General features: G+C 43.1%; 1 protein-coding gene across 1 annotated transcript; it reads right to left on the reverse strand.

The window, feature by feature from the left end:
• Positions 1 to 331: 331 nt before the first annotated feature.
• Positions 332 to 12,400, reverse strand: LOC129773711 (trichohyalin-like). The gene is made up of 8 exons (XM_055777355.1): positions 12,385 to 12,400; positions 12,178 to 12,307; positions 12,067 to 12,119; positions 11,829 to 12,005; positions 1,391 to 1,553; positions 900 to 1,328; positions 750 to 836; positions 332 to 697 (listed from the first exon to the last, which is right to left on the reverse strand). The coding sequence occupies exons 2-8, from the start codon at positions 12,226 to 12,228 to the stop codon at positions 332 to 334; spliced, it is 1,326 nt and encodes a 441-aa protein (XP_055633330.1). The 5' UTR covers positions 12,229 to 12,307; positions 12,385 to 12,400.
• Positions 12,401 to 12,410: the final 10 nt, after the last annotated feature.

The raw sequence follows: 12,410 nt of genomic DNA on the forward strand, positions 1-12,410 counted from the left end.
TACCATACACTTCTGTTCGACTTACTTATTCGGTTATAAAACGTTCATTTACCCGTTTTAACACTCTTGATATGGTAATACGTATTATACCAGTTATTTTTTAACATCATGCGATAATATTGAGAATAAGCTATGTGATCTACCAAAATTTACGAATTGTAAACAATACACGTTGAACTGTGTTGAACTGAATTTCATGTCGTCTGTTCGATTATCTGTGAGTAATTGAATGAGATGGAATAACTTCTGGGACATCCCTTGAGTTTTCGTTGGAAAACTTTCACATGAAACAAACACTCTTCATTCATACAAGGACGCATATGAATCTTTATTAAACCTTATTTTTCATCAATGCGAAATTCGGATGTTTTTTGAAGTGGCCCTCGAATGATCCTTTCACATAGTTTTGCACAAAGTTGAGCTCCTGTACGTTGGCCTCGATGAGTTTGTTAGTTTGCATTTGATTTTGACTTCTTAAACGTTCCTTTTCGAGTGTGGCAGATTTGATTTGATCTTTGAGAGCTTCACGATACTTTTTCACAGAATTTTGATTTCTATTTTTTGCGTCAATATTTTCCAGATGATGTTTCTCGTAAACTTCACGTTCATCCATTCCACCCTGTAGTTCGCGTTCTCGCTCAATTCGACGCCGTTCTTCGACCTCTGCCATTTGTTGCCGTTGGCCCTCATATACTCTCTGAGTGAACAAAGATAATTATGAAATGTTCTATTAGCTTGTTAAAACTTACATTTGCTAGATCTAATCGTTTTTGCAGATCCTTTTGGCGATTTTCAACTAATATTTTATCGTATTCCTGCCGAAAGTCGTCGATAAGCTAGTAAAGTCGAAGTTAAACTATTTGTTTTAAATATATACTTCAATACACCTGAAAACTTACCTTGTCCATTTTGGCTTCTTCGGTTAGACGTTGCTTTCCTATATGTTTCGAATACTCATAATACTGATCAATTTGCTTCTTCAGAATGTCTTTTTCGGCAGCACGCGCTGCCTTCTCGCGCTCGAGCTCACGCTGCATGGCGTCGTTTAGTGCTTTGGCAACTTCTCGTTCCTGTTCATCACGTTGCGTTTGAAGTTTCCTGGTAGTATCCATCTGTTCTTTCAATTTCTCTGCTAGCTCACTCCTTTTTATTTGTACCAATTTTTTATCGTGTTCCGGAAACGGAAGTGAAGTACACCGCGTTTCTTGCAGATTAATTTTCTCTTGTTCAGCCTTCAACGACCTTTCCTTCATTTGTGTCTTAATGTCGAGCAGTATCTGCTCTTCCATCAATTTACGCTTACGTTTTTCGTTGAGCTCTCGATCAAGCTGCAATGAAATAAATAAAACGTCCCATTCGGCATTTTATAACATGCCTTGAATTAACATACCAGCAGTTGATAGTTCTTCCGGTGGATTTCATTCCATATACACTCCTCGTCTAATTGTGCCTTTCTAAGTTTGCGTTTGTCTTCGATTTGAGCCAGTTGACACCGTTTGGCTTCGATGTGATATTTCTTCTGGATATGGGTACGTATCTCGTCACAATTATTGCTGCAATAAATGATCACTTAAAGCTCATATTTTCTTGAGCTATCTAAATACAAAGAGTTTAAATCCTAGAATACTATCCCAAGTTTTACGCATAGAGAGCTAAATAGTATGGTCATCGGGCTTATAGACCGTTCATATTCCATATACTATCGAGACCCTTTTTGTTGTTCACACACTGTTCGTTACAGTAATTCATGCCTATTTCATGCTGATAAAAATATCAAATTTGCCCAATAGTACTATTATTGACACTGCATATCATATCATTACTATTACCACTGCAACCATTACTCCCTAATTGTGCATCTCCACAGAATAAATCGCGTTCAAAGCAATGTCTGTCGGTGTGGAAACGATGACATCGATCATGCAGTTTGCTAATGTACGGATAATTATGCAGCCAGAGAGTACCTTTTGAATGCCCTTGAGGCTCTAGGAAGACAACCCTATGTTCATATCAGAGACGTGTTGGGAACTCGTGAGATTTGCAGTCGATCTACGAGGGCGGTCCGAAAAGTACTTAGCCTCATTGTCCGATGGTGTCAGTATCGCAAGAGAAATTACTATCGTGTAGTATATTCTCGTAAACGGCTTCTGTCAAAATTTCAGCCGAATCGGACTCGTAGTTTTGTTATGACCGTGTGTGGGAACGAGCAATATCGGTCGGTGATGCGATTCTTGTTTTTGGAAGGGAAACCGCGCAGCGAAATCTGAGAGCGCTTGGATGCTGTATACGGTGACTCTTCTCCTTCGATGACGACCGTCAAACATTGATTTAACGAGTTTCAACGTGGTCACACGTCGGTTTTTGATGAGCCATGCCCAGGTGCCCCGAAAACTGCTACCACGGAGGATAACGTAATAGAAATCCACGATCTCGTATTGGCAGACCGACGATTGAAGGTGCACGAGATAGCTGAAACAGTAGGCATCTCAAAAGACTGCGTGGGTCATATCCTACATGAAATTTTGGGCATGAGGAAGCTGTAGACGCGATGGGTGCCGCGTTTGTTCACTCCGGGCAACAAGCGCATCCGTGAGACCACTTCAGAGCAGTGTTTGACGCTGTTTAAGCGCAATCCGAAGGAGTTTCCGCGTCGTTTCGTGACCGTAGACGAAACATGCTCCGAACGTGCTCCGTAGAAGGCGAAGACTGTCGGAAAGGTGGCGGCCACCATTTTCTGGGATTCACAAGGTGTGATCTACATCGATTCGATTCGACGCCGAATTACAGAAAAACCGGCCCATTTGGCGAAGAAAAAAATGCTCTTCCACCATGACAACGCACCGGCTCACACCACCGCCGTCGCCACGACCAAATTGGTCGAATTGAACTACGAACTGCTGCCCCATCCACCGTATTCTCTAGATTCGGCTCCGTGCGACTTTTTTTCGTTTCCAAACTTGAAAAAGTCACTCGCCGGGAAGAAATTTGAGTCGAATGAGGAGGTCATCGCCGCCACAGAGGACTACTTTGCAGACCTCGATAAAACGTATTTTTCAGATGGATTAAGGAAGTTGGAGCATTGCTGGGTTAAGTACTCATCGGACTGCCCTCGTATGTGTTTGTGAAACGGTCAAGTAGGGTAAATGATTTTGGTTTGTTCAGTCGAAAATATGAAATTAATTCGTCCACTTTTTTGAATGCTCTAGTTCAGCACACCTGTGTCAAGTCAGGTATTCAAATGTTTCCAGACATATAAATAAAATTGTCTTTTTTATGATTTGCAGTAGTTTCTATTGGTTTCTATTGGTGTCAATGTGCCCCTAAATTGAGCTAGCTTTTAATCAATCACCAGATAATTTGGTACGTATTCAGACCTTTTCTGGATTAAAACACTTACAAATATTGTAATCATGCTTGCGCTCCATTTGTATCAGATTTATATATCTAAATCAAGTGATTAATGCATCTCGATGACCTTAATTCTGATCATGGTTTGTCCGAATCACTGATATTGGTTTGTCAACATGATTACTATAGCAACCGCTTGGCGCGCTACAGTTTGTTTGTGTTTGTTTATGATGTGTTTCGCAGAAGTTAAGAGCTATATCTCACCAGTACAACATGGTTTTATGCCAGGACGCTCGGTAAGCACCAATCTTCTCGAGTTCTCATCATTCTGTGTCAACCGCCTAGAAGAACGTGCTCAGGTTGATGCTATTTATACCGACATAAAAGCCGCTTTCGACCAAATTGACCACCGCATCCTGCTGAGAAAGCTATCCCGTCTTGGTGCTTCTGATGGATTCATCAACTGGATGAGGTCATATCTTTCTGGAAGAACGCTCCGTGTTAAGCTCCAATATCACATTTCGTCTCCGTTTGCTGTTTGTTCGGGAGTTCCACAAGGCAGTAATCTAGGGCCACTGCTGTTCGCGATATTCTTCAATGATGTGTCCCTTATTTTAGCATCCGGCTGTTTATCGATCTATGCAGACGACTTGAAGATTTATTTGGCTATCAGAACCCTTGAGGATTGCCGTCGACTACAGAGCTTGCTTGACCAGTTCGTCAGTTGGTGCCAATTGAATAAACTAACCATAAGCATCGCCAAGTGTGTGATCATGAGCTTTCACCGAAAAAAAACAGCCAATTATATCCATCTACACGATCGACGATTTGATTTTAGAGAGAGTCAGTCAGGTTAACGACTTGGGCGTTGTTCTCGATCATAAGCTAACTTTCGACGCACACCGATCTGCATTGATCACTAAGGCTAATCGTCAGCTTGGATTCATATCGAGAATCTCTAGGGACTTCACTGATCCCTATTGCCTAAAATCGCTGTACTGTTCTCTTGTTCGGCCGATTCTCGAGACTGCATCGGTAGTATGGATCCCTTACCAGCATATGTGGAGTATCAGGATTGAGCGGATACAAAAATGTTTTATTCGAAGAGCGCTCAGGCATTTGCCTTGGCGTGATCCCCGGAACCTACCGCCATATATAGCCAGATGTCGCTTGCTGAATCTGGATACACTTGAGAGACGAAGGCGTATTCAACAAGCTACTTTCATTGTCAAGCTTCTTTGTGGTGAAATTGATGCGCCTCACCTACTCGAGATGGTGAACTTTCATGCTCCCAGCAGAATTCTACGATCCTCGTATTTGCTGCAACCGCTTCCACATCGATCATCGTTTGGACAACATGAGCCGATCTCGGGAATGATCCGTACGTTCTCGTCAGTAGAGCAGTTTTTTGTTTTTGGAGAACCATCACTACGCTTCAAAAACAGAATTGTGAAATCCGATGCGTTCAATGGTGTGTTTTAATGTTTTAGTTTTAAGTTTAAATTCATTAAGACTATGTCAGATGAGTTTTTTTTATCCAAACAAGAATATAAACAACAATATAGTTTCTCTGTGTTGAGTGTTCATCTTTAAAGTGCCCAAGATAAGGCAATATTCTGAAGAAACCCTAAATTATGAATGGATCAATATGATGACAGTAAACTCAAGCAACGATAAATGCAACATCTTTCCTAAAAATTCGAATTTTTTCATTCAAAAATGGTGATTTCTATAACCGGACAAACCATGATCAGAGGTGGACAAACCATGACCATAATTTCTCTTTGAAGAAAATCGTTAAAAAACGTAAAAAATTTGGAATTTGGAAGAGACTTGATTTTCATGAAGAAAAATCGATTTGCATTTACTAGTTGCGTGAAAATACCCTAAACAACATTTATCTTATATGAATTTAATGCTTTTGTATCCTTCTTTTTAGTAATTAGTTTGTTTGTCTTGGCCCCTCATCTCATCATTGCCCACGCTTAACATCCAGTCGAACACCAGATGCTATCCCTGGTCATCATGCACAATGCTACAGTGCGTACGGCAACCCTCGTTTGAAACAACGATACCTCATATCCATATCTCTAACCTGACCAGTCCCACAAAAAATGTTGCTCCTCTAACCTCGAGTAAACCGAGAGTAATCGGTCGAATCTTCCTAACATAGAATTGAGTTGAAATTTTGTATAAACAAATCTTGAGTTAGAGGCTCCGCGAAGCGACTGGGCTTTACAAATAAATTAAATGGAAAAAAAATTGTTTTATATTTTTGAGACTTTCATCCTCCTGGGCTGGTTCGTTTCAACAGAATCGACCTAAACAATGCCGCGATGTTTGTTAACAAGATTAACAGGGATCATCGATGAGGATCACAATCTGTAGGGGCCATGGACGTCAGGAATGTTTCCACTGATCCCGTGGAAGTTCCGGAAGTTCTATTATCTCGGACAAACACAAACGATGCATTCGACCGAATTGTGGACCTCGCACAGATCGCAAGGTTGAAAGGATTCCCCGTTGAAGTTGTGTAATATATTCCAGTGGCCGGTTCTTAGTCTGGACAAGATTCGCTACTCCCTCATCGCCTCACGTCTTCGAACTTGGAGTCTTTCATTTTCCGGAGGAACAATCTCGTTTCAGCGGACCATTTTTCAGCCCAAAAAGTTCTCCGCGCGTTAGGAATTGCCCAAAGTGACCGATTCCGGCAAAACGGTCGGCAGCATCATTGTCGGCTTTGCCCGTATGTTAGGGGACCCACATAAGAGTGTATCCGACAGCAGAAACCTTCTAATGGCTCGTATCCACAGATGCCCAGATTCAGTCGAGCCGTCGACATCGATCGCGCTAGCCGAGTCGGTAATTATTAGAATCGGTTTGGTTGAGGGGATAGTGCTGCTTCGGTCGAGAACACTTGGCAGATTTCGGCAAGTTTTTTTCGCTGGGAGTTATTGTTGTTATTGTGAGCGCTTACCCCGAAAGCAACTCCTTGCGTCCCTTCACAATCGTCGAATCTCGTAATTGCGATATTTCCCTATGAGATGTTCGACAAAGCTTTGGTTCAGGCCGGTATTACCCTTAACAGGCTGTTCGTCGCTATTATGAACACCAAATTCATCGTGGAGGCACCTGGAGCTGGTGTTCTCAACTTTTACCTCGAAGATCTGGTCTGTCGCGAAGTTTTTCAGAATAGTTGCCATTCTGTAATTCAGCTTCGACTGTACATTCTGGAGGTCAAGGATAATAGCCGATACCCTTTCACAGAGCAGCTGTTCTGACTGACTTTGGGGATGGGGATCACAATACTATGTTTCTATTACGCTGGAAAGTCGTGCTTCAACCAGAGGTCATTAAATATGTCGAGGAGAGTAGTTTAACCTAACGGAAATAGTGGTTTTATAACTTTTAACCGATTCAATCGGAACCAGCGGACCCCGCGTAGCGAGACGGGGAGTTCTTCGATGGAAAAATGTTTGTTGAACGATTTTCCACAAGCTCGTTTAGAACCACGAATTGGTTTGGTAGTCGCCTTGCCGTTTCTCCATCCGAGCCATCGTACCAAATTCATTTGATCACACGCAGGAACTTCCTCCGTTTCTTGATCTTCTTTTTGATGTCCTCAGAACACTTTGTTTTGGAGATGGTCGATACAGCCATCTCGGTGAAGATTTCTTTAAACTTCTGCATGATGGTCGGATTGCCTCTGGCAATCAGGAAGCTAGAGGAAACCCTGTACAAATACCAGTCAGTTTTGTCAAAGATCCACTTTGGTCTTCGGGTGGATTGAGGCGGCAATGCGTTAAGGATGATCGAAATCGAAGAGTGTAGTCACTTCACTTCATATCACGTTCATCTAGGTACGTCACCTGTCACCAATTTAAATGCAAGCGAATTGACAGAGAGTGTTGTCCGAGCATGTGACATCGCAATGCCACGAAAAATAACGCCAAAAAACGAACGACGATCGGTCTATTGGTGGAATGAAACAATTAACTCTCTCCGGACGAGCTGCCTCCGAGCCAGGAGAAGAATGCAAAGGGCTAAGACTGTAACTGACAGAGCAGAGTGCAGGGTAGCGTTCAGAGAGGCAAGAACCTTACTTAAGCATGAAATCAGTCGCAGTAGACGGAACTGTTTCAAAGAGCTGTGCCGGGACGCAGAAGCGAACCCCTGGGGTAATGCTTATAGAGTGGTGTTGTCAAAACTCAAAGGTCCATCGATACCCAGAGAAGGGTGCCCAAATAAATTGAAGCGTATCATAGCAGTGCTCTTTCCGCAACACGATTCGGTGAATTGGCCACCTACGCCGTACAATCATGATGAAGAAAACGTAGAGAGGGTGTCAATAGACGAGCTGATAACGGCAGCAAAGAAGCTGAAGGTGAACAAAGCCCCAGGTCCAGATGGAATTCCCAACGTGGCACTCAAAACAGCGGTGCAAGCATACCCCGAAATGTTTAGGGAAACGCTGCAAAAATGCCTGAATGAAGGAAACTTTCCAGATATCTGGAAGAGGTAGAAATTGGTTCTACTGCCAAAACCAGGAAAGCCACCTGGTGAGCCATCCTCTTATAGGCCCATTTGCCTTCTGGACACTCTAGGGAAACTGTTGGAGAGGATCATTCTCAATAGAATAACAAGGTGCACAGAGAGTGAGCACGGTCTCTCGAAGATGCAGTTCGGGTTTCGGAAAGATAGATCCACAGTGGATGCTATCCTGTCAGTCACTGAGACAGCCAGAAAAGCACTGATGAAGAAAAGGTGTGGAGATCGCTACTGTGCAGTGATAACGATCGATGTAAAGAATGCATTCAACAGTGCCAGCTGGGAAGCCATCGCCGAGGCGTTGCATAGATTGTTAGTTCCCGACTATGTGTGCAAGATCATGAAAAGTTATTTCCAAAACCGGGTTCTTATCTACGACACAGAGACAGGACGAAAAACGTACAATATCACAGCGGGTATCCCACAAGGATCCATCCTAGGTCCAACGCAGTGGAACGGGATGTACGACGAAGTGTTAACGCTGAAGCTTCCGCAGGGCGTGAAGATAACTGGCTTCGCAGATGATATTTCGCTGTCAGTGATTGGCGAGACAAGAGAGGAAGTTGAAATGTTGGCTACAGAGTCAATTCAAATTGTTGAAGAATGGATGAACAATGCAAAATTACACATAGCACACCAGAAAACAGAAATGGTGCTGATCAGCAATTACAGAGTGGTGGATCAAGCAGAAATTATTGTTGGGGATCACAAAATTACGTCCAAACGAGAGCTGAAATATTTGGGTGTTATCATCGATGACCGACTTAAATTCAAGAGTCATGTAAAATACGCATGTGAGAAAGCAGCAAGGGTCGTGGTAGGGATGGCAAGAATTATGCCGAATAATGCAGGACCATGTAGCAGTAAGAGGCGCCTTCTTGCCAGTGTATCCACGTCGATACTCCGTTACGGCGGCCCGGTCTGGGTGGCAGCTCTCGGAGTGAAACAAAATCGTACTCTGCTAAACAGAACACTTAGAGTAATGGCGATGAGAGTAGCGAGCGCATATCGGACGATATCTGCGGAATCAGTATACGTCATAGCGGGAATGATTCCCATCGACATCATTCTAGTCGAAGACAGTGTATGCTACAAACAAAAAACGACGAATGTGCAAAGAAACAGAGAAGTGCGGAAAAGAGCAAAATTAGACTCGATTCAGAAGTGGCAGCAGGAATGGAACAACACATCCAACGGTCGATGGACCCATCGATTGATACCGAACATCGCAAATTGGATTGATCGCAAACATGGCGAAGTGAATTTCCACCTGACGCAATATCTGTCAGGCCACGGATGTTTCCGACGGTACTTGCACAGATTCGGACACGCAAGTACACCGTTCTGTCTTTTGTGCGATCAAATAAAAGAAACACCGGAGCATGTGGTTTTTGACTGTCCTCGATTCTTCACAGAGAGACAAGAAATGATCTTAGCGAGCGGTCCCGATGTGAATGCTGAAAATATAATACAGGCAATGTGTAAAGAAGAGAACACGTGGAATGCAGTGAACCGCGCAATATGTAAAATTATGGTAGAACTTCAACGAAGATGGAGAGAAGAGCACAGAAGAGCACAGCCTCCTCCCCGAAGTAATACCAATTGGTGGTTCCGGGGAAGGTCTGGTATGAAGTACAAGGAGGTGGTTTTAGTGAGTAGAAATCTCAAACTACCCAGTCAACATGATCTATTGAAGATCTCCACCTCCTTGCCAAAAAAAAAAACGTCCATCTAGGTAGTCTACTGTGTTTCACCCCAGTTTACCTTCCAAGTCGATGCTGGTTGCGGAAATACCAATGGCTGAACTGTAACGACTTTGACAAAAGTGTCGGTACCGTCAATCAGGATCGAGAGCTCCAATGATTCGAAAAATTCTGCGATGATGTTCCTCCTAACTTCCGTTGATCGCACCCACTAGTTATGGTGGTGAGATTTCTTGCGCCAGAACGGTTTTAGATCCTTCAAGTATCTAAACACAGCTTGCGCTTATCATAGGTAGTGATGATTTGCTTGCGCTTATGGGAGATGCTCCTCTTTACAGCCAAAACCAGGAAGTGTTGACGTACGGAGCCCAGCTTTGTGTACCGGTGGAATTTTATCACCGAGGATTTCCTGAACGATAATTGGAGTCACTTGGTTTATTGCTTGAGACCGATGATTGAAGGACACACCGGAAGCTGAACCAAGGATCTCCAGCTGTCCAAGGTTTATTTGCAGCCCACTGACATTCCACTGCAGGGCCAAGTTTGTTGATCTGGTGTCTGTAGGGCCTCGCTGGAGATTGATGACGCGGTAGTTGGTCGGTGGAATCAGGCTATTGGCTGTAACAAGACATAATGGAGCACCGCCGACAATGGTGGGCTGGAAGGACCTGGCGCCCGGTAGAAGTGAACATGGCATAGTTGTCAGGGGACCGAAGAAGCTGATAGTGGGTCTCTCAATATTTATCTCAATGCTCCAAAGATGGCAGTATTGAATCGTGCCCCGACGGACATAGACGGAACCGGACGGAACGCTCTTAGATGCCGAACAAGAGAAGAATGGACAGAGAAGACAGTGAAGAGCGGTCGGGTTGAATGGTCCCGACCGAAAGCCGCCCGCTTTACCCTACGGTGGGAAAAATCAGTTCGGCGTTTCTAGGGCTACCGAAATTGGTGGTTGATTCTTCGGCGACGGCGTTGATGAAAGGCAAGGTCTCGACAATGCAGTTGTACGACGGCTGGAATCCTGTGTGGTGGAACGGGGAACGAGCTTTCCCGCCCTTGCGTGTCCAGGAATCACACACGACTCCCAAAAACCAAAGCTATGTTTGAAGATAAAATTATTTCCACAACAAATAAAAATGTGCGCTAAAAGCTTTTTTCACCAAATCAATTGCTTTTCGGCCTGTTTGTCTATTGGATCTTAGGTTTTTAGGGCCGAGGAAGGTTCTTATAATGGTTCGAGACCCCTCCCCCACTGACTGAAAAGGAGGGTTCCCATACAAATGAAACACATAATCCTGCATAACAAATGGAGCCAAATTTGTTATGTGAGGTCTTTGGGTACGAGAAATGTTTCTATGATGGTTTGACATTCCTTCTTCCTCTCTAAGTGGGCTGCTAAATGCTTTTTTCACCAAATCAATTGCTTTTCGGCCTGTTTGTCTGTTGGAACTTAGGTTTTTAGGGCCGAGGAAGGTTCTTATAATGGTTCGAGACCCCTCCCCCACTGACTGAAAAGGAGGGTTCCCATACGAATGAAACACATAATCCTGCATAACAAATGGAGCCAAATTTTCTAGGTGAGGTCTTTGGGTACGAGAAATGTTTCTATGATGGTTTGACATTCCTTCTTCCTCTCTAAGTGGGCTGCTAAATGCTTTTTTCACCAAATCAATTGCTTTTCGGCCTGTTTGTCTGTTGGAACTTAGGTTTTTAGGGCCGAGGAAGGTTCTTATAATGGTTCGAGACCCCTCCCCCACTGACTGAAAAGGAGGGTTCCCATACGAATGAAACACATAATCCTGCATAACAAATGGAGCCAAATTTTCTAGGTGAGGTTTTTGGGTACGAAATGTTTCTATGATGGTTTGACTTACCTCCCTTCTCTGAAAGGGAAGGACTATCATACAAACAAAACACAAATTTCTGCGGAATTTGAGAATGAGTAGAGCAAATAGAATCATAGTTTTGATGTGAGGATTTGAGAATACAAGAAATGTTTCTATGATGGTTTGAGAACCCTCCCACCTCTAGAATAGAGGTAAATCCACGAACTTTCGCTTAGTGAGAAAACGTGAATGTTCGAATGAATTCATATCAAAAAATCAATTTTGAACGGGACGAAGTTCGCCGGTTCTAACTCCAGCAGCTATCAAAAGATGGCACCACTACAATGTGATATTTAAAAAAAATATGACGTAAGCAATAACCCCAAAAACTGTAACTTACATTTTGAGCTGAAGCATCTGTTTCTTGATGAACTCTTCCCTCTCACGTTCCTTTGCCTGCTTAATAGCGAGTAATTTGTGTTCTTTCATTCTCAATCGTTCCTCCTCTTCTTTCTCTAATTTTTCTTGTAGTTCTCTCTGTTGTTGCTGTTCTTCAGCAAGTCGTGAGTCTTCTAACCTGAGAAAATCAAGCATATAAAAATTCAAACCATTGGATCATTAGCTGTTAATCGCATCACCTCTTCCGGCTTTCTTCCATTTGCCGTTCATAAACTCGATCAGCATATTTCATCTGAAAACGTTGAACTCATGAGATTATTCGAAATTGAGTACCAATAGTTGCCACTTGCCAGTTTCTGGACTTCGTTTTCAATATTAATTTCCGGATAGAAAAAGTTCATTATTCCTGCAAACGAGATCTCCGTAAGGCGTTTTAGTGAAACAAAGTCTTTAAAATCGTTTCCAAGTCGTTTGTGGTTGCTATAACGATTTCGCATTGCGTTCTCGTATGTGACGATCCCATGCAGCACAAATTTCTATCATCAACAGTTCGATACCTATTTTGACGTTTCTTGAATCTGAA

Source organism: Toxorhynchites rutilus, chromosome 3 (genome assembly GCF_029784135.1).
Source record: "Toxorhynchites rutilus septentrionalis strain SRP chromosome 3, ASM2978413v1, whole genome shotgun sequence".
Classification (NCBI taxonomy): domain Eukaryota; kingdom Metazoa; phylum Arthropoda; class Insecta; order Diptera; family Culicidae; genus Toxorhynchites; species Toxorhynchites rutilus.